This window comes from Sapajus apella, unplaced genomic scaffold (genome assembly GCF_009761245.1).
Source record: "Sapajus apella isolate SASKATOON/1434 unplaced genomic scaffold, GSC_monkey_1.0 scaffold6, whole genome shotgun sequence".
In the NCBI taxonomy this organism is placed as follows: Eukaryota; Metazoa; Chordata; class Mammalia; order Primates; family Cebidae; genus Sapajus; species Sapajus apella.
Genome location: NW_022436946.1, coordinates 33067944 through 33090937, shown reverse-complemented (window position 1 = coordinate 33090937; position 22994 = coordinate 33067944). Strand labels below are relative to the sequence as shown.

The 22994-nt window shown below is 36.3% G+C and overlaps 1 protein-coding gene across 2 annotated transcripts in view; it reads left to right on the top strand.

The window, feature by feature from the left end:
* Nucleotides 1-22994, top strand: part of KPNA5 (karyopherin subunit alpha 5) — a 61742-nt gene that overhangs the window by 29338 nt on the left and 9410 nt on the right. For both annotated transcript variants that reach the window (XM_032274967.1, XM_032274968.1), the window contains exons 8-12: nucleotides 2623-2722; nucleotides 17710-17873; nucleotides 20078-20156; nucleotides 21521-21646; nucleotides 22313-22440. In XM_032274967.1, the coding sequence (XP_032130858.1) occupies nucleotides 2623-2722; nucleotides 17710-17873; nucleotides 20078-20156; nucleotides 21521-21646; nucleotides 22313-22440 (597 nt within the window). The remainder of the gene's footprint in view (nucleotides 1-2622; nucleotides 2723-17709; nucleotides 17874-20077; nucleotides 20157-21520; nucleotides 21647-22312; nucleotides 22441-22994) is intronic.

Genomic DNA, 22994 nt, shown 5'->3' with positions numbered 1-22994 from the left:
TTGGGAAAGTTTTCAGTAATTATTTCTTCAGATATTCTTTTGCTCCTTTTCTTCTTGTATTTCCATTATGCATATATTGGTATGCTTGATGGTGTCTTACAGCTTTCTTAGACTGTGTCCATTTCTTTTCAATCTTTTTCTTCTCAGTTTGAATAATTTCAATTGACCTATCTTTGGGTTGTGGATTCTTTCTTCTCCCTGCTCCATCTGCTGTCACACCCCTTTAGTGAATTTTTAATTTCAGATTTATACTTAAAGCTTCATAATTCCTATTTAGTTCCTTTTTATAATGTCGGTTTCCATAGTGATGATTCTGTATTTGTTGAGACATTGTTTTTCTTTTTTTCTTTTTTTTTTTTTTTCATTGAGACGGAGTCTTCCTTTATCGCCAGGTTGGAGTGCAGTGGTGCAATCTTGGCTCACTGCAACCTCTGCCTCCTGGGTTCAAGCGATTCTTCCGCCTCAGCCTCCCTAGTAGCTGGGACCACAGGTGTGTGCCACCACGCCTGGCTAATTTTTGTATTTTTAGGAGAGACAGGGTTTCACCATGTTGGCCAGGATGGCCTCGATCTTCTGACCTCGTGATCCTTCCACTTCAGCCTCCCAAAGTGCTGGTATTACAGGCGTGAGCCACCACGCCCGGCCAAGACATTGTTTTTCTATTGTTCTTTAGATTTTTTTGTGCATAGGTCCTTTAGCTCTTTTGAGCATATTAGACAATAGATTTAAAATGTTTACATAGTAAATGCAATGTCTGTGATTTCTCAGGGAAAATTTAGCTTATGTATTTCACTGTTAATGGACCACCCTTTTAAAATTTCTTTGCATGCCTCATGATTTCTTGTTGAAAAACTGGACTGGTTATTGTAACTATGGTAACTATGGAAATCAGATTTTCCTGTCTCTCTAGGTTTTGGTGTTGCTGCTTGTTGTAGTTATTTATTTGGGGAATTGTGAAATTAATTTTATAAAGCACGTTTCTTTGTCATGCATGGTCTCTGAAATCTCTTTTCCCTTAACTCAGTGGTTAGCTAGTGGTTTGACAGCAGAGAGAACATTAAATATCTGGAATCCAAAATAAAAGAAAAGTCTCCAGATTTTTACAGATTGGCCCTGTGTTGAGGCACCTCTTCAATGCTTAGTCAGGCTGATTACAGCTCTGACTTAGCCCTACTTTACTCCCTGCTGTAGCTAAGCCTAAAGGAAAACTAGAAGTGAAAACGTAGATCTCTTCATGTTTTTTCTGATTATGGACTCTGCCCTGGACATGTGCATGGGCCTTCAGATTGTCTGATATGTGGGAGCTTTTCACATCCCTCATAGCCCAGGTAGCTCACTTCTCACCTTTCCAGCTAGGTTTTCAATGTGTCTCTTGTTTGCCTCAACTGTATCTTTTGCTCAGGCTTCAATATCTCATTCATTTGCCTTTTAATGTCTTTGAGGACCATTCCTTTTTCGCAAAGCTACTTTCTGCCCTGAGAGAATTCCCAGTTATGCAAAACAAAGGGAAGCCCTTTGCATCAGTTTTTCATGGAGCTTCCAAATAGGTCAGAACAGACAAACACAATTCCTTGGAAACAAGGTCTGTTCTACTCCTTCCAGAACCAAGAACCCACAGTGGGAACTGGCTGCCAAAGATTGCTGCTAGGCTGGGGAGGGGGTTGAGTGAGAATAAGTTAAAATGCCGGAAAGCTTTCCTACCACATTTCAGCCCTTTCCTGGCTAAAAGTTATCTTAGTTGCTATAAACGTTTGACTGTCTTCAGAGTTCTAATAAACTTGATTCTTATTCTGACAATATTTGCAAGTTTTTTGGTGTTTCTGGGAGGGACAAACACCTCGAGTTCCATTCTGCACCCTTTTTGCTTATGTCACTCTAAAACAGGGATTTTTTTTTTAACCTGGGTTCTTTGTACTTCTAGCAGGTTTGTGGAGGTCCTTAGGAGGTTAACAAAATCCTGAAATTGCATGCCAAAATTTTGATGTATGTGCTTTTTTTCTGAGGTAAGGATCCATTATGGTCTCAAGGGGGTCCACAACTCTAAAAGTTTCAAGGACTACTATTTTAGGGGATCGCCTGTTTAAATATAAAAAACTAAAATATAAAATTATGCTTTGAAAAGAAAACCTATAAATAGTAACTCCTTAGGAGCTGAGAAGAAAATTTCTTATTTTAGATACTCAGTTTCTTAGTAGATAGCAGGGTTCATTGCAAACCAGGTAAAAAATACTAAGATACATACTCTGTTAAAAACACAAGAACTTTGAGTGTCAATAGGTAATCTTCATATAATTTGAAAGTGTATTCCTTGCTTTCTAAATTCGTATAATGTATTATTTTCATGATTGAAAAATTAGTGTTCTTTTTAATGTATATAGAAACAAGTAAATTATCTATGACATTCTTTTAAGAATCCATTCAGATTATAGATTAAAACTTTAGAAAATAGAACTGTAATATGCTTATTTTGTTTCTGAAAGCATAATGAATTTTAGAGTCTTTTTTCCTATTTTACTAGTTTGAATATTTTATAAAATATATTGGAGAGAAATTTTATGTTATGATACCTAAAGAGGAAAAGTGAATGTAAAGTGATAATTATTTTTTTCCTTTTCTTGGCAGGTTATTAACAAATTCAAACAGACTTACAACAACAAGAAATGCTGTATGGGCCCTCTCAAATTTATGTAGAGGCAAAAACCCTCCTCCAAACTTCAGTAAGGTATGAGTAAAATACACAAATTAAAAACTCTGTTTCTATAAACTTAAATATGTAATAGCTTTTTGATGTTGAAGGAACTCCACTTTTTGTTTAGCAATTATTTTCTTTATTGACCAATGTTTGTACATATACAAAATTCAAAAGCTTTACAATATAAAGGAAGTGTCCCTTGTACTTTTCCTCCCACACCTTAAATTCCCATGCCCAGAGGCAGTCACTGCAACCCGATATTTATGTATCAAGGAATTGACTTTAGAAATCTTCTAGTCTAGTTCTTTCATTTATAGGAAAATAAGTCCCCTAAAAGATTAAATAATTTCTTTAGGTTCGCCGTTTGTACTTTTCCATTTAACTTTTATCTCTTAGGATATCTGTTTCCCTATCTACTAATATTTTGCCCCTAGAGATACAGATAATTGATTCCCAGTTTAGTTTTATTGTTTAGGTTTCTTTTAGGAAGGTAGAAAAGGGGTAAATTTTTAGAATACCGTTCTACTTCTTTTGAATTTAGTATCTAACATGGCACAATGACTTTAGCACTAAGAGAAGGTTAAACTTTGATTAAGATCTAGTGATAAAGTTCATGGGGATAAAAAATAATAAATTTCTAATTCACAAAGGTAATGCATGAACTAGTATACCTTCTTTATACTTTCCCCATTCCAGTTTTAAGAATTCATTATTTAGCCACATTTCATCTAAACCACAGGCATTATGTGAAAATCTCATTGTACCATAGTCCGTTTATCTCTCTCTTTTTTTTTTTTTTGATATGGAGTTTTGCTCTTGTTGCCTGGGCTGGAGTGCAATAGTGCGATCTCGGCTCACCGTAACCTGCGCCTCCTTGGTTCAAGTGATTCTCCTGCCTCAGCCTCCTGAGTAGCTGGGATGGCAGGCATGTGCCACCACACCAGGCTAATTTTGTATTTTTAGTAGAGTTGGGGTTTCTCCATGTTGGTCAGGCTGGTCTTGAACTTCCAACCTCAGGTGATCCGCCTGCCTCAGCCTCCCAAAGTGCTGGGATTATAGGCATGAGCCACTGTCTCTGGCCCATTTATCTCTTATACCCCATGCATATTATGTATTTAATCATAGTTCATAAAACCTTCTCAACCTCCTATGCATATTCTGTTCCATATTTGTTGTTAAGTACATAAGCTAATTTAAAGTATTGTAAAATATGCTGAAAATAAAATGGGGAACAAATTTATAATTTTAACCAGAAATGTGGTTCAATAGATATATATCTTAGAGAAAAAAGTTTTAAGTAAAGTATACTTTACAGCTCCCAAGGAAAAAAGGTATTCAATAATGTTACAGTAAAGGCCTTACTCAATTTAAAAGTGTTTTGTAAGACTTGTAGTTTAACAATAGAAGGGGAAAGGATGAGTATTTAGATTGTGTATAATATGAGGAAAAAATACGAGGTGCACAAGGACCTTTCAAGTGGTCTTTTAAAAAATTAACTTATAACTTTTATTTTAGATTTGGGGGGTACAGGTGCTGGTTTGTTACATAGGTATATTTTGTGACACTGAGGTTTGGGATATGAATGATCCTGTCACTCAGGCATTGACCATAGTACCCAATAGGTGGTTTTTGACACATTGCTCCCTTCTCTGCAATCCCCTCTAGTAGTCCATAGTGTCTGTTATTCTTGTCTTTATGTTTGTATGTACCCAGTGTTCAGCTCCCACTTTTAAGTGACAAAATGCAGTATTTGCTTTTCTGTTCCTGCATTAATTTGCTTAGGATTATGGCTTCCAGCTGTATCCATGTTGCTGTAAAGGACATGATTGTGTTCTTTTTTATGATTGCATAATATTCCATGGTGTGTATAAACCACATTTTCTTTACCCAGTCCATCATTGATGGGCCTGTAGGTTGATTCCTTGTCTTTGCTATAGTGAATAGTACTGCAATGAACATATGAGTGCATGTGTCTTTTTTGTAGGATGATTTATTTTCCTTTGGGCATATACCCAGTAATGGGATTGCTGAGTCAAATTGTAGTTCTGTTTTTAGTTCTTTGAGAAATCTCCAAACTGCTTTCCACAGTGGCTAAACTAATATACATTCCCACCAACAGTGCATAGGCATTCCCTTTTCTTTGCAGCCTCGCCAGCTGTTTTTTTGTGTTTTTAATATTAGCCGTTCTGACTGATGTGAGATGGTATGTCATGTGGTTTTGATTTGCCTTTATCTGGTGATTACTGATGTTGAACATTTTTTCATGTTTTTTGGCTGCTTTTATGTCTGCTTTTGAGAAATGTCTGTTCAGCTAATTTTTGTATTTTTAGTAGAGATGAGGGTTTCACTATGTTGGCCAGGCTGATCTTGAACTCCTGACCTCAGGTGATCTGCTTGCCTCGGCCTCCCAAAGTGCTAGGATTACAGGCATGAGCCACCATGCCTGGCCAAGAGTCACTCTTTAACCTAGTAGTATAAAGTATTTAATTTCACTCTTTAAAGATTTTGTAGGAATTGATTTCCTGACTTTTAGCAGTTTTGTGTAGCAAATTTTGTTGTGGAAAAGGCTGAGGTCAGCTGAACTTTTTTCTTATATTGACTGGCTGTCAGATTAATTCTTTATCTTTGACATCTAGTTATTTTATTAAGATATATCATGATGTCGATCATTTTTGGTCTGCCTTCCTGAGGGATGGTTTGTCTTTTTATGTAGATTCAATTATGCCTTCTTTTCCCCAGAAAGGATTCTTGGAATATTTTAAGTAATGGTTTCATTTCTTTGTCTACTTTGGGAAATGAACTATATAGTATATATGTGCAATGTCTTTTATGCTGTCTTATTTATGCAGTCTTAATATTTTATTTACTTCAGTTTCTTCTTGTTCACTTTTCTCATTTATTTCTAATCTAATTTCAGCAGTGCCTGTTCTTTGGAATTTTTCCAATTTGCTTTCTTTACTGTGGTTCTTATTTTCTCTTCCAATTCTTTCCTGAGTTCAACATCTCATAATGCAGTTCATTAAATGAATTAAATACTATCGCCTGGATGTTTTTCTTGAACTCTTATATCACATAGGCAATCAATACATTTAGTCCTTTTTGAAATTCATGTTTTAATATTTGATCCAATTATTTATCTACTTTATGTCCACTTTGATCAGGTGACATGTCATCATCTTCTATTTTTCTTTTTCTAATCTTTTTCACCACTCTATTCTTCTAATAGTTTTGTGAGGCATTTTATGCTGGGTTCTTTTTAATTACTCAGATTCAAAAGATAAGAGCTTTGACACTGCATGAGTTTTACTTAGTAAAATGGACAGAGCAATGTCAGCCCAACAAAAGAGCTCCTTATGAACAAGCATTTTACACATGTATCATACTCAGTTTATGCATCAACCGAGATTGTCACTCCTTTCTTGACAGAGTAGCCTTAGTAATGACTTGCTCTATTAGTAGTCATGAAGCCAGGTCACTGGGATTGGCACTGCTGCAGCAGCAAACTGAGGAGCACTTAGTGTTGTGCTGACTTAACAGAGACACTGCAGTACCCCAGTTGCTGGACTTCCCCATGGAGTCTCTGGTTTCCCTACCAGCTGCCTAGAGAGAGCCTGGCTGATGCAATCCAGCAATGTAAGGGAGTTAAAACTCTACAGAAGACTCTTTGCCTAATGCATTTCCACTTGTATTGATTTGGGGTTTCAGATAGCCTCTATTGTCGTAAAATAAAGTTTGTCTTGCGCTTTTTCCTTTTTGATTCTGGATAATCTGGGCATCTCTGGCCTGGGGGCTCTTCCTGTAATATCCATGGCTGCTCTCCTTGTTCCAACTTGAAGATTGCTTCTGGTTTAGGGATGCGATATCCCACTGAGATAAGGCATCTGTGGTTCTTTAGCATAACATCCTTGTAGAGAGTCCTCTGAGCAAGGTCCAAATGTTGCATTACTTCTGGGTGAAGCCCACAATTATATCCAAAATCCATAGGATTCCTTTGATTTTCTTCTCATCTTGGAAATATGTAGAAATCTCTGAAGGTATATCTTCTCCATGCCATAGATTCCGGATGTGGCAACATCATCCCAGCCTTACTCATTCTGATCAGTATGTGCAATTCTAGGATCTACTCCTTTCTGAGAGCTATTGCCTTTGCTCAGGAACTCACTCTCATGTGTAGTGGTTCTTTTCTATGTGGGATCTTGTTGCTGAAGATGCCTTCTTATTTCTCAAGAGGTGCTTTGCTCTCTTGTGATAAGAAGGAAGAGAAGAAATGCACCTGCTGGTCATGTGACTATGGGCATAACACTTTTCCTCTTGGTTTCATTTTCTTATTTGTTAGAGTAGGAAGTTATACTGACCTGAGAGTGAGGTTATGGGCATAAACTAGTAAGAAATGTAAGTGTTTTCCATTAACAGCAGCTGTTTCCACTAACAGCAGCCTCTGTGACTGACTGCAGGCACTATGAGAACATTATTAAATCCTCTGCACAACCCCATGAGGCGGTATTGTTGATTCCCTCGTTTCACAGTTGAGGAAATCAAGTCTTACCTGTTACCATCTCTCATCAGACACTTCTTTTACACACAGTACCGCCCTGCACTAAGGCTCTCCTGACTCCCCCCATGGTTGCCTGGTCCATACCCACCACCTGCTACACCAGGGTGCCTCTGTGTTCCCATGCCCTGAAGTTGTTACTTTTATTAAACATTTTATGGAACACAAAGTACTTTTAGAAGTTACTATATGAATTACTAAATTCATATAGTAATCTGAATTTCAGACTGATTCACATTATTTTATATTGGTTAATACACATTGATTGACACCTTGCAGAAAAAGGATTGTTAGTTAAGAGGCTTTTTCTTATTTTGTTTTTCTGTCTTACTACCTCTGTTTCTTTCTCTTTTAGCCGCACTCTCAGCTTATGACATTACTTTCTACTTCACTGAGGAAACTGAAACAATCAAAAGAGAACTTCTATACATTACCATTACATTTGTCGTCATGTGGTTATTTGTACCTACCTATTATACTTTCATGTTACTGTTGATTACTTTTTACAAGCTTCTTTATAAAGTTAATTCCTCTGCATTATACTGTATAGTTTTTTCTTTCCCTATTTACAGTCATCACTCCAGCAGTTTTCTCTCCAGCATTGTCAGTTTTTCTCCTCTCCTCTAACTCATTGTCATTACTATAAAAATATGCGATTATTTATCCCATTGTAATTCTACTCTTGACCCCTGGGAATCCCTATCAGTTTCCTTAAGTAACACCCTATTGCTTTGCTTCATTTTGCAGCAAAATTCTGAATTTATTCTTGCATTGTCCACTTTCTCTCCTTGCATTCTTTCTTGAATTTACTCCAGTCAGGATTTTTCCTTGGTTAATTCATTGAAACTGCTTCATCAAGGGCATGAATATTTCCACATGATGAAAGCCAAAGCTCAGTGTTTATGTTATAGGAATTAAGAAATTATTTTAGGCAGATAGAGAGGAAAGGGGGTCCTTGGGAAGTTTTTGTTACTTTTAAAGCAGTTCCAGAAACATTTCTTGTCTAGCAGGACAGCCCTGGCTCTTAGAGCTGGGCCAGCAAGCTTTAAAATGCAAATACTGGTCATTAAAAACTGGGTCCACCTAAACATGGTGATTCCTGTCATCTTTTCCTTGCCCCAACATGTGCCTGGCAACATGGCCACCCTCACCTGTTCCCACATGTATAAAACATCATGGTGCCCTACCTTTGCATATTAAAAAGCTAAGATGGGAGGGCCAGTTTTTTTCGAGGCTATGTGAATGACGTCCCTGGTCAAAGCATCCCCTGAGCCCTGTGCAAATCAGACACCGCCTTCTCCAGCCTCCTCATATAACTGTTTTCCCCTGCACTAGGGGTTTCCTTTCTGTCTTGGAGCCCCTCTCCCTCTGTCTCTGCATGGGGGAGCTTCTTCCTTCTTTCTTGCCTATTAAACTCTCCTTAAAACCACTCCACATGTCTGTGTCAGTTTTTTTTAAAATTTTTAAAAAATATTTAAACTGTTTTCTTCTTCTTATTTTTTTTTCTAACCAGTGTGCTAATCCTTGTCATTTTATCTAAATCTGCGGGATACCAGGGACCCTGGTGTTCCTCCAGTCATAGGAGCCATATCATTTAGACCTCATCTTACATGTCCTGCCAAGTTCAGTGGTCATTTCCCAGTCTTCATGTTGCTTCATCTTTTGCCTGCATTTAACACAATTTAATCACTCCCTCTTTATAATGAATTTTTTTCACTTTGTTTTCAGGCTGTTATACTCTCTTGATTGTCCTTCTACCTCAGTGATTGCTCCTTCTCAGTTTCATTTATGAGTTTCTCCTCCTTACCTTTACCTCCTAAAGTTGAGCATACAAAATATGTGATTTTGGTTTTTACTTATCTCTATCTTCACTCACTTCCTTGTGATTTCACCCATTCTCTGACTTTAAATATCATCCACATGTGAACAGTTTTGAAGTTTCAATGTTTGGGTCATGTCTTCTTCTGAACTCCACACTGATTATCTTCATTTGAATACCTAGTAGACATCTCAAACTCAACATACCTAAAACACAACTCCTGTTCTTTCCCCCTGAAACCTGTTTTGCCAATAGTCTCTTCTGATATCAGTTAATGGAACTTCTATCTTCCATTACTCAGATGACAAACTTTAACATTATTGTTGCCTGCCTTCCTTTGTCTTATATTCTACATCTGTTCTGTCAGGAAATTTTGTTGGTTCTACTTCAGATAGGGGATTCTGCAGCTATTTGGTAAAGTTGGCAATATTTGAGAATTAAACAGAATAAGAATAAATATTTTAACACAGTGCTTTTTAAAAAATCTGAGTCTATTCCCATACTAAAAACAGAAAAAGGAAAGCTATTCTTACAGAAGGATACCAAGCTATATATGTAGGACTGTTATTTGGAAAAGACAACCATCACAGTAATACTTAAGTATGAATTTCAGTGAGTTCTGAAACCTTTAGGTCAGAGATTGTTGGGGAAAAGAATATTCATGTGGTCTGAAAGTATCACCCTACAGAGTATTAGATAGGAGACAGGTGTATTTACTGTTGGGAAGTGCAGTGGACACCACCCACCTTAACCAAATGATTAAACTTAACATCAGTAATAAAGAGAAACTGACATTATATGCTTTCAGATATGAGATGACTAAAAGGAACACATCATCAACTATGTAAGACCCCTGCCAGAAATATTTAACTCTTGTCTATAATAATAATGGGGAATCAGTAAGACAATCCAAATTGAGAGGTGCTCTGCAAAATAAGTGGCCTAGACTCTTTAAAAGTGTCATTGTTATAAAAAACCACAAATAGTCTGGGGAACTATTCAAGATTAAAAGACTAAAGATACTGCACACCTATTAGAATGGTAAAAGGCCAAAAAACTGACAATACCAAGTACTGGTAAGATTCAGAGCAACCAGAACTCTCCTGTATTGCTGATAGAAATATAAATGGTAAGGACATTTTGGTATAAACTATCTTATCTGACTTTAAATATCATCCACATGTGAACAACTTGGAAGTTTCAGTGTTTGGCTCATGTCTTCTTCAGAACTCCACACTCTCAGTTTGGTACTTATTCAAGAGATATGAAATAGTATGTTTACAAAAAGACCACTACACACATATTTATGACAGCTTTATTCATAATTACTAAAAATGAGAAACAGTTTAAATGTATATACATTGATGTATGGATGAACAAATTATGGTGTATTCCTGTGATGGGATACAACTCAACACTAAGAAGGAAGAAACTACTGATACATGCAACAACGTAGAAGAACCTCAGAAGCTTTATGCTAAATGAAAGAAACTACACACAAATGCTGCATTTTTAATATTCCATTTATAGTATTTTGGAAAAGATAAAACTATAGGAACAAAAATTGGATCGGTGATTTCCTGAGGAGAAGGAATTGAGTATAAAAGGGAAGAAGGGGACTTTTTGTAGTGATAGAAATAGTCTGTATTTTGATTAGAAAGTGGCTATACAACTGTATATCTTTGTCAACATTCACAATAGAACTGTATACCTAAAAGTGTAATTTACTGTATGTAACTTATACCTTAATAAACCTGATTTTTTTAAAGAAAGCATGGAAGAGACATGAATAAGTAAATTGTTTAATCCTTGATTAGGTCATGTATCAACATTTTTAGCTTAAAAATATGAATATGCTCTGTAGTTTACATAATAGTATTGTGTCAGTGTTAAATTCCCTGGGTGTGATAATTATATTGTGATAGAAGAATGCCCCTTTTCTTAGGAGGTATATGCTAAGCTTTTTAGGGGTAAGTATTGTGATATCTGGAATTGGTTTTCAAATGATCCAGTAAAAATAAATAGAGCAGAATGTTAACTGGTGAATCTAGATAAGTAGCATATTTATTATTTTTGCAAATTTCCTGTAGGTTTGAAGTTTTAAAAATTAATATGTTGAAGAAGAAAATTTATTACCTCCCTTGATATCACCTAGGTATCAATGGTAGTTCATAATACCATTTATCACCTTGTTATTTCAGTAGTCTGTTAATGAATCTTGTATATCTTTGCCTACCTGTCATTTTCCTGTTCCTGAGGAAGCACCAGAATTTTAACCAGACTCTGTTAAAAATGTCATATCATACCAGAGCTTTGTTTAGAACTCTGTCATGGCTTCCTGTGTTTTATTCAGAGTAAAAGATTAATTTCGTAAATATCCTACGAGAATTTTTATCACCTAACTCTTCTGTTATCTCTTTTGACTCATCTCCTACTATTTTCTTTCTCTCACTCTAGCCCCGTTGGCCAGATTGCTGTTCTTCAGACTCACAAAGCATATTCTTAACTTTACTCTAGCTGTACCTTCTAGTTAGTATAATGGTTCTTAAAATTTTTGGACTGAGGACCCTGTTCTACTCTTAAAAACTATGAGGAGCCAGGTGTGGTGGGTCATGCCTGTAATCATAGCACTTAGGGAGGCTGAGGTAGAAGGATTGCTTGAGTCCAGGAGTTTGAGACCAGTTTGGGCAACATAATGAGACCTCATCTCTATTTAAAAAATACGTAAAAAACTATGAGGATCCAAATCTTTTGTTCATGTGATATATATCTAATGAAACTATTAAAAATTAAAGTTGAGACAAAATTTAAATTTAATTCATTTAAAAATAACAGTAACAAACCCATTACATTTTAAATAACATTTTATGAAAAATATTTTTCAGAACAAGAAAAATTTTATAAAAAGCAGTATTGATTTATGTTTTTACAGATCTCTAATATCTAAAGGCAGCTGTGATTCTCATTTCTGACTGCATTCAATCTGCTGCGTTGTTTTAGTTGAAGTATATGAAGTCTTTTCAGATAATCGTGGGTATTCTTTGATATTACATCAAAATTTGAATGTTAGTTTTTTGTTTGTTTGTTTTTTAGTAGAGATGGGGTTTCATCATGTTGGCCAGGCTGGTCTCAAATTCCCAATCTCTAGTGATTTGCCCACCTTGGCCTCTCAAAGTGCTGGGATTACAGGTGTGAGCCACCACAGCTGGCCTGAGAGTTAGTTCTTTAAAGGTTAGTTGCATTGAGGAATCTGAAATCATATCATTAAACTTTTTGTACTGTGTTATATTAAAATTAGTCAATCTTATCTTGCATTTTGAATGAATCTTCTTTTGTAACATTCATTGGTCACTTGGAAAATATAGTTCACTGAATTATGCCAGGCTCCCTAATGCTGACACATCTCATTATACAATACTTTTAAAAAAATCTCTTCACCACCAGTATTGGAAAACTGTCAAACTTAATGGTGGTAGATCCAAGTAATCCAAAAATCTGATTTTGAAATATCAAAATTTATAATTGGCAACAAATACTGTCAGTTATTTTCATTGAAATGACAGACTCAGTTTGTTTATAGTTTTAAAAATATTGTTCAAATACCTAAGATTGGATAAGATTAACATTCTTTTAAGTAAAATGATGTTCCATGGGGAAAAAGAGCTAATTCAGCTTACAACTCAATCATAAGAATGCTTTTCCTGGAGACCACCCTAGCACTTCTGTGTGTGGAAGTACTTTATGCATTATTTTCCATTTCATTTCATAAAATATTCAAAAGACAAAAACTGAAGAGTTGAGATTTAATAAAAGTAGTAATTTTTACTGCCTAGTTAACGCTTAAATAAAACTGGTTTTTTTCCACCCACTGCCCTTTTAACTGGAGGTGAAGAATACAAAGATATGTAGTACATTTTGATACTACTGCCTTAATTTGTGCTAACATGCTAACAGATTTACCTACCAGTGTTTTTGTACCTTTAGTGCAAATGTCAACAAAATGAAAAAGACCAATGATGTCTTAGTATTATGAAAATGGTTTTGTCATCACATATACGCCCAAAATTGTTTTAGGAATCCTCTAGGGGTCCATGGACCACACTTTGACAACCACTGTCTTACAACACTCTCCTTGTAAGTAGCTAGTTGACCTATTCCCTTCATCTTTGTTTGCTCAGAAGTCACATTTTCTATGAGCTCTACCATGACCACTGTTTTTAATAATCTAATCTGTCACTGTAGTACCAGTGAAAGGTATCCAGGTTACTGCAGCAACCTCAGTTCTTGCCTCCTCAGAAGTAAGAATTTGACTGAGGGTATTAGGTAGTAAAAGAGACCAGGGCAAGTTTCAGAGCAGGAGTGGAAGTTTATTTAAAAGGCTGTAGAACAAGAAAGGAAGGAAAGTACGCTTGGAAAGGGACCCAAGCAGGCACCAAGGTCAAGTGCCGTATTTAACCTTGATCCTAGGACTTTATAGACTGGCTCCTTTCCCATGATTCTTCCCTTAGGGTGTGCCACCTCCATGCACAGTGGCCCTCCTTACTCTAGGGAGGTGCGCATGCGCAGTGTGTTTAGGAAGTTGTATGCACGCCCATCTGAGGCTTTCTTCCCTTTTCCAGTATCGTGCCTTACCACTCCCGGAAAGTAATACTCCACCAGCTTGTCTCTTAATGCACATGCCTGAAAGATTGCATCTCCCTGGTGCCTGTATTCACTTAACACTTTAGTGCAACAGGTGAAGATCACCAGGAAATGGCCTGTTCCTGGCACTGGGTGCCAGTTTATTACTTTTAAAGAGGCAATGTGATAATTGTCAAACCATCACTTGACATTCCTAGTGGGTGGAGAAGCAGCCCTTTGGAGCCCTGCTCAAGCCTGTCTACATACTGTAACAACTGCCATCAGCCCATGAGTATACCTGACTTTCCTCATTTTTACTCTTAAGTTTTTCAAATCACCTTTTAACATAATATATGTGTTTTTCTTATTTATGTATTTTAATTTTTAAAAGTGTTCCACTAAAACTTAAACTTCCTAGGGGTAGGAAACTTTGTGTCTTGTTTACTTATGTATTCCAAACTTACAAAATAATATTACATTTTAGGGTTTAAGACTTATTTGTTAAGTAAATTTTCTGTGATTTTGTGTGGGATTTTTTTTAATAACTTAAAAAATTTTTTTTTTCTTTTTTTTGAGATGGAATTTCGCTGTGTCACCGATGCTAGAGTGCACTGGTGCGATCTCAGCTCACTGCAGCCTCTGCCTTCGGGTTCAAGCAATTCTCCTGCCTCAGCCTCCTGAGTAACTGGGATTACAGACACCCATCACCACACCTGGTTAATTTTTGTATTTTTAGTAGAGCCAGAGTTTCACCATGTTGGCCAGGCTGGTCTTGAACTCCTGACTTCAGGTGATCTGCCCACTTCAGCCTTCCAAAGTGTTGGGATTACAGGCATGAGCCACCATGCCCAGCCAGAAATTTCCATTTCTACAGTCATATTTTATCTTTTCAGTAGTTAGTTTTCTTGCTCTCTGGTTGCTCATCTTTATGTAGAATTCTGTTCTTTTATGGACCCAGCAAATTGTCATATCTAAGGATTTATAGTGTTTGTGTGTGTGTGTGTGTGTGTGTGTGTGTGTTTGTGTCTGTCTGTCTGTCTCTTTCTTTGAGCTTTTTTTTTTAATGATCTGTTTGTCTTAATCACTTTAATGTTGGAGGCTGTCTTCATTTATGTGGTGATCTTTGACTTTGAACAATTTTTGGAAGAAGACACTAAAAAGCTGATTGGAAGATGGGTGTGTAAGTGGGCTTGTCATCTCGTGGACTTCATTGTAGGATAATAGGGTAGCAAAACCATATTTTCTTTGAGAACACTAAATTTCAGTCTGTTTTCTGAGTCTGTTCAGTTTTTTTCAGAGACAGATTTTCCATTCTTATGCTGGAAGACGGGTAGATTGGGTTGAGGTGTAGAATAGGTAACATACCTGGCTTCTAAATATCTGGCAGCTGGGCACTGTGTCTCCTGCTGTAATCCCAGCACTTTGAGAGGCTCAGGTGGGAGGATCGTTTCAGCAACCTAATGTTGAGCAACCAATGCCAGCCTGGGCAACATTGTAAGAGCCTTTCTCTACAAAAAAAATAAAAAATTAGCTTAAGTGTGGTAGCGCACGCCTGTACTCCCAGCTACTCAGGAGGCTGAGATGGGAGGATTGCTTGAGCCTGGGAGGTTGAGATAGCAGTGAGATGTGATCATGCCACTGTACCCCGAGCTTGGGAAACAGAGCAAGACTCTGTCTCAAAAATAAAACATAGAAATAATAAACATCTGGGAACTGGGTGTTGGAAGAGAGCTAGAGGTTTTCACTAGTCAGTATGTAGACTTATTTCTTACTTTCCAGTCCAGTGCTTCATTTCAACCTCCACTGTGCTTTATATCCCAAAGTTCAGTTTCTGTGATTCATATTTTGTTGTCCAGTTTCTCCTTCAAGTAAACTTCCAGTCTTTGGTAGCACTGAGAATGCTAGTCACCTACCTTTGTAATAGGGACCCAGAGTCTGAGTCCCTATTACAAAAACCTGCTTCTCACTCAGATTTTTAATCTCTTCCTCTATTTTAGCACCATTTTCCCTGCCATCTGTGATACCTAGTGCCTCTGATTTATAAGACATTTGGAGGTGATGGTGAAGAGATAAATTAGCTTCCCTCTTATTGGTAGCTCCCTCTCTTGGCATTAAGGTTCCATTTTTCTCTCCTCTTCTAAGTTGGTTCAGTTTCTTTATTTGCTTTTGTCTTTGTATATTGTGGACAGGATTATTAATGTCTACTGGCCTCTTCAAAGTTGGAATTTGTATTTCTGTTTCTTTAAATTTTTTCCTGAGAAGACACTGGGGTAGAAATGTTTTTACTTTGCTCACTTAATACTAGAAATATGTAGTAGTTCATTGTTTTTTTTTAACTCAGTAAAAAGGCATATTTGAGCTATCTTGATTTTTTTAAAAACACACTTTATATTTGCTTTGAAAAACTGATACTTGGCTCGGCATAGTGGCTTGTGCCTATTATCCTAGCACTTTGGGAGGTTGAGGTGGGCAGATTGCTTTGAGCACAGGAGTTCCAGACCAGTCTAGGCAACATGGTGACATGGTGAAACCCTGTCTCTACAAAAAATACAAAAATTAGCTGGGAATGCTGACTCGCTCCTATAATCCCAGCTACTCAGGAGGCGGAGGCTGGAGGATTGCTTGAGCCCAGGAAGCAGAGGTTGTAGTTACAGCCTGGGCAGCAGAGTAAGACCCTGTCTCAAGAAAATAAATAAAATAAAATAAAATAATAAAATATAAAATACCAAAACCTGATTTCTCTGTTCAAGGAAGAGGTGACTGGCAAGGGTGAAAGCATGATCAATGGGGAAGGATCCAGTTGTGCTGATTTTATTTGCTAACTTAACAGTTGGACATATCTATTTTGTAAGCTAACTGATTTGTGTATGTGAGTCTTAAGGTCATCTTTAGAGGACAGACCCAGCAGAGATGGTAACTACTTTTCAGAAGATGATAGTTTACATGCTGATATTCTTTAAAATAGAGGTAAAGGAAAACACATCCAAAATATTAGAACAGTTAAGAAAAATGTCATCACATTTTATTTGTGAGATACATAACATATAACTATAATTCTTAACTGAGGAGAGAGACTAAAGGATATGTTAGGTTGCTGATTTCTTTTTTTTTTTGAGACGGCATCTCGCTCTGTCGCCCAGGCTGGAGTGTAGTGGCATGATTTCAGCTCACTGCAACCTCTACCTAATGTGTTCAAGCAATTCTCCTGCCTCAGCCTCTTGAGTAGCTGGATTACAGGTGCCCACCACCACACCTGGCTAATTTTTTTGTACATTTAGTAGAAACAGGGTTTCACCATGTTAGCCAGATGGTCTCTATCTCCTGACCTCATGATCCACTGGTGCCGGCCTCCCACAGTGTTGAGATTACAGGTGTGATCCACCACGCCAGGCCAGTTGCTGATTTTATAAAACAACTTTAAGGACCATAGCATCAATAGTGATCAGGGGAATAAAAAAAAAAGCAAACCAACATTTGAGTGCCTACTATATGTCAGGCACTGTTCTTAGCTGCTACATGCGTTCTTATCAGTGTAATTGTTTATTAATGACTTCCACTTGACTACCCTTCACAAATATATTTATTTTTATACTTTTTGTACCTTAGTTCCTCAAATGATTATTAGATTTATTTCCAGTTAAGTACATGTAATGAATAAAGTGAAGCTCATTAAAGTTAGATTATATTCAGTGATTATTGCATCAAACACTTAACTGGAACGTTTGAACTTCTCATTTTGGTGTAATTGTTTTTGTGTGGGGGTATGTGATTTAGACACAGATGAGATCCCAAATACTTTACTATTTTTTAAAACAAATTTTACCATATATCTCATTCAATATAAGATTAATAGTAGTCATAATCAGCTTCATGTTAATATATCTAATTATAATTTTAAAACAATATATATTTTCTGGTGTTTTTATAACATTAAATTTTTGTTTTAAAATGAATTTCTATATTTTTCTAAGGAAACTTGGTTTTAAATAGAGAAAAAATTTAAATTTGCTCTTTCTTTCCTTACAGGTTTCACCTTGCTTAAATGTCCTGTCACGATTGTTGTTTAGCAGTGACCCAGATGTGTTAGCAGATGTGTGTTGGGCCCTTTCTTATCTCTCTGATGGACCCAATGATAAAATTCAAGCAGTCATTGATTCTGGAGTCTGTCGAAGATTGGTGGAACTTTTGATGTAACTATAAATAATTTATGCTTACTAATTGTATAATTGGGATTAAGTTTAGCAATTAAAGTAATAGCTTTGTAAATATCTCAGGAGTCACTATCTTCAGGGAAAATTAAAAAGTTAATGACCCTACGCTTAACAGAATACCCATAATCCTAGAAAGTTGACCCTAAAACTTGTAACTTATGTCCTGTAGTTTTATGAAATGTCTGTTATCTGCTAAGGTGTTGTGTGAGACATTGTTAATGAAGTGTAGAACAGTTTCTGCTTTCACAGAACGAATAATCTAGTTTATTATTCTTTGTAATATTTAATTTGAGTAAAAGTCCATGTAGTGAAAATCATTTAGTGTTTCACTTCTATTAAATATAACATGTTTCTCTTTGCTGGGCTGTTATAACTATTTTCCTTAAAAAGAACAGCTTTTCTGTACAAAGAAGTTAAAAATGTTTAAGAAAACTTTTTTTTTTTTTTTGAGACAGAGTCTCACGCTGTCACTAGGTGCCAGGCTAGAGTGCAGTGTCATGATCTCGGCTCACTGCAATCCCCACCTCCTGGGTTCAAGCAATTCTCCTGCCTCAGCTTCCCAAGTAGCTGGGTCTATAGGCGCGTACCGCCACGGCCAGCTGATTTTTGTATTTTAGTAGAGACGGGGTTTTACCATGTTGGCCAGGATGGTCTTGATCTTTTGACCTTGTGATCCACCCGCCTTGGCCTCCCAAAGTGCTGGGATTACAGGCGTGAGCAATTGCGCCTGGCCGAAGAAAGCATGTTTTAAAAAGATGTTGTAACATCGTCTTCTTACCTTCTTTTAAAAAATGTATTATCTTCCTTCCTTCCTTCTTTTGTCAAAAAGTCATTAGGTAGGCCCAAACAAGGTAGATGGCATACAGAGAGGTCTGATAAGAAGTTGGGGATCCCAGCATGAGGATAGCATCAGAGGAGGGTAGGCATGCAGCTTCAATGTGGGGATCAGGGCCCAAACTTGATAATGGCACCCGCTGGGGTGAGCAGATAAGCAGGCTGGAATAGGCTTGGAGCCAGCACATCATAGGGTGGCAGTCTAGCTGAGGTAAAAGATTGGCTGATATAGGGAGGTTAGGAAAATAGAAGCTATTTCCTGTTATCAGAGAATTGAGATAAAAATATGGAAGAGGAGAAAACCTGAATAATTTAATGATTTTAGATTAGAACCAGAAATATCAGTGTGAACTCATGGCTCCTATCATAGCTAGGTATAGAAATAAATATATATGTGTGTGTTTATGTGTGTCCTCTTAAAGGGTCTGGGAGCAGTAACACTTAATACATTAATAAGCTGAGGAAACTGAATGTTCAAATCTCAGTTTCTAAATCCCACTCTCCATTGAAAGGATTCTTGGAGAAGTGACTGATTTCAGGGATGGAACTTAAAATGTAAGAATGAATGCAGGAAGTAATGGGTGCTCAAGTAACGGAGAAATGTCAAAAGGACACAGAAGCCTGTTTGAAGGGATTCTCACTATTCAAACCTGGGACAATTTGAGCTTTGAAATAAATTATATTAACGTATATTTTATTGAATAAGATATGAAATCCATAAGTCCACATTAAAACATGTAGTTGGAATGATAGTATTGGAAATATATCATTGATGATAATACTAATAATTACCAACACTTCGGACAATAAGCATCAAGAGATGCTAAAACCTAGTGGTAAAAGTAGGTTAAGGAGTGAGATTTTGCATTATCTCAAGTATTTTGTTGCAAAATATTAATTATATTATAAAGGGGAAAACAGTAATGGTATAGTGGAAAAGTCTGGCAGACATCATCGTAATTAGTGACCAGAGTTCAGTACCATTATAATGGGAAAAAACAGATTGCCATATAATGAAAAGATTATAGCACCTATGATATCCCCAGCCAAAACCTGGGTCTTAATCATGAAAAACATTGGATAAACCCAAATAACAGGCTTATGATCTTCAAAAATGGCAAAATCATGAAAATCAAGGGAAGACTGAGAAACTCTGGAAAGACATGAAACCTGGCTGTAATGAATAATCCTGGATTAGATCCTTTGTTATAAAGATTATCAGAATAATTAGTAAAACTTCAATGGGATCTTTGGCTGAAAACTCTGCAGGAGTTTGTACTATTTTTGTAACTTTTGTGTAAATTTTAAATTCTTACTAGTATTTAGGTTCATGTTTTTATTATTTTTAGGCACAATGATTATAAAGTTGTATCACCTGCATTAAGGGCAGTTGGTAATATTGTGACTGGTGATGATATTCAAACACAGGTGAGTTCAAACTTAAGTATCATAAATTGTTGACATAATGGACTTTAAAAAAATTTGTGTTTCTTATGACTTGATTGCATATTAATCAAGACTTTAGCATCACCACAATTGTGTGTGTGTCTGTGTCTGTATCTTGGAGGATGGTGAGATGTCAAAGAAGATGTGTCATCAAGATTGACTCTAGCCAGATTTGGGTTAAAATCTTTTAATTAATTTATTTAGCTAGTTAGTTAGTTTAGTTAGTTAGAGACAGGGTCTTGCTCTTTCCCCTAGGCTGGAGTGCAGTGGTGCGATCATGGCTCACTTCAGCCTCTACCTCTGCCTCTTAGGCAGTCCTCCCACCTCCGCCTTCCAAGTAGTTGGGACCACAGGTGTGCACGACCACACCTGGCTAATTTTTAAAATTTATTTAGGGACAGGGTCTTGCTATGTTGCCCAGGTTGGTCTCAAATTCCTGAGCTCAAGCAGTTCTGTTTCGGCCTCCCAAAGTGTTAGAATTACAGGCATGAGCCACTATACCCAGCACAATCTTTCTTGAAGATAGAAACTCAAATTCTTTAACATATTAGATTCTCCTTTGTTTACCGCCTTACGATATATTTTTTATTCTAACCTACATATTTTCTTTCCTTTTTATCCTTTTAAAGGCATATTTAGATACTAATCAAAGTTATTAAACAGTTGCTCTTTAGTAATTGACAGTTATTCATTTACTATAGCTGTTTAAATGAAAATGCCATTCTAGACATGCACTGTAATTTTCAGTTGGATTTCCAGTGCACTGCTTCATGCTTCTTCACCCAGATGAATCTAAAGTAAATCATTGGAGTATTTTGAATATAGGACCATAATTAATCTTGCAATAGAATAAAGAATGTAAAGGGACAATGCAGAATATACTTATTTACAGAAGAAGAGTGAGATAGTAAAATTTTTTATGAAGTGAATTGATTCTACATGCTAATGTTTTTTAATGGTTCCAGTATTAGATAGGCTGTATGATATATATTTATATTTTCACCAATTTATTTGGCAAAACTAGAGATTAGATTCTAATTTCAATCACCAAATCTTTTTTTCAAAGTTTTATCAGTTGAACTCCAAGAACATTTGTAAATTGGAAGGACACACCTCTGATTTTCACTTTATTGGGTTGAGAACAGAGCACTTCTTTATAGTAGCACGAGACTAGGTTTATCAATAGCAGAAGTGTAGAAGACAGCAAGTTTTACTTTGGGAGGAATTTCTCCGTTCTTAATTTTATTTACTAGAATTGTTTTTGTACATCTAAATAATTCATTAGCAGATTTTCATGTAGATTATTTACTATAAAACTTTTTGTTTCCATTTCTAATTTGTTTTAGGTAATTTTGAATTGTTCTGCATTACCCTGTCTCTTACATTTATTGAGTAGCCCAAAGGAGTCAATTAGAAAAGAAGCCTGCTGGACTGTTTCTAACATCACTGCTGGAAATAGAGCTCAGATTCAGGTAAATACCCTTCAGATCTGGGAGTAGAACAGCAAGGTCTAAGAAGCCAGTTTGGACAAAAGTTTATCAGTGTTGTTTAGTGAGTTTCTAAAAAATATTCTTTTTTAAAAAGATACCTAAAAAGTATTTTAAAGAACATGGCCTTTCCTCCTCTGAAATAATAACATTTACTTATAGTATTTTAGTGAAGAACAGCAAGTGTGTGTGTGTGTGTGTGTGTGTGTGTGTGTGTGTGTGTGTGTGTGTGTGTTTGCGCGCGCCTAGCACAATGCCTGATACATAATGGTTTGTCTTTAGAAAGATATTTTTTTGCACTAGTTTTAAATAAGTTAAGCAATAATCTTCCTCTCAAAGCTTTTAATGATTTAATAGGGTCCTATCAGGCTTCTTAGGTCAGTGATTATTTATCCATTTTAACCAGTCGCATACCTTGTGCTTTATGATCTCTAAAATTTATATTTTCCTATTTTCCAGTCTTTGAAAAGCTAATTTCCTAGGTAAAAAGAAAAAATATTTGAAAGTTTGCTGACAGTCTAGGAATAAAAAATATTTGGAAAGGTATTTCCAAAAACCCTGAAATTTTGAAGCTATTGGGTTTCAAGATATTTTTACTGGTAATATTTTAGAAACAGTATTTGTAGTGATTATATATTTTTCCCCCCTCAGGCTGTTATAGATGCAAATATTTTTCCTGTTTTGATTGAGATTCTTCAGAAAGCAGAGTTTCGTACCAGAAAAGAAGCAGCTTGGGCTATAACTAATGCAACGTCAGGAGGTACTCCAGAGCAAATAAGGTATGATATAAACTTTTTAATTGTTTTTTAAATGTAAATGAGACAAAAGTTGAAATAAAACATATATTTATTTACTGATGAAACTAAAATATTATTTCTAAGTCAGTTTGATAAGCATTTTTAATCTGAAATGATAGCATGTATTATATCAATTATTCATTCACAATGGTTTTTTTTTCATTTTAAGTATAATTTTTTTTTTTTTTTTTTTTTGGGAGACGGAGTTTCACTCTTGTTACCCAGGCTGGAGTGCAATGGCGCGATCTCGGCTCACCACGACCTCCGCCTCCTGGGTTCAGGCAATTCTCCTGCCTCAGCCTCCTGAGTAGTTGGGATTACAGGCACGCACCACCATGCCCAGCTAATTTTTTGTATTTTTAGTAGAGACGGGGTTTCACCATTTTGACCAGGATGGTCTCGATCTCTTGACCTCGTGATCCACCCACCTCGGCCTCCCAAAGTGCTGGGATTACAGGCATTTTAAGTATAATTAACATCATTCTCCTTGATAGGCTACTTGTGAAAAAACAGAGATTAAAAATCTGAACATGAAC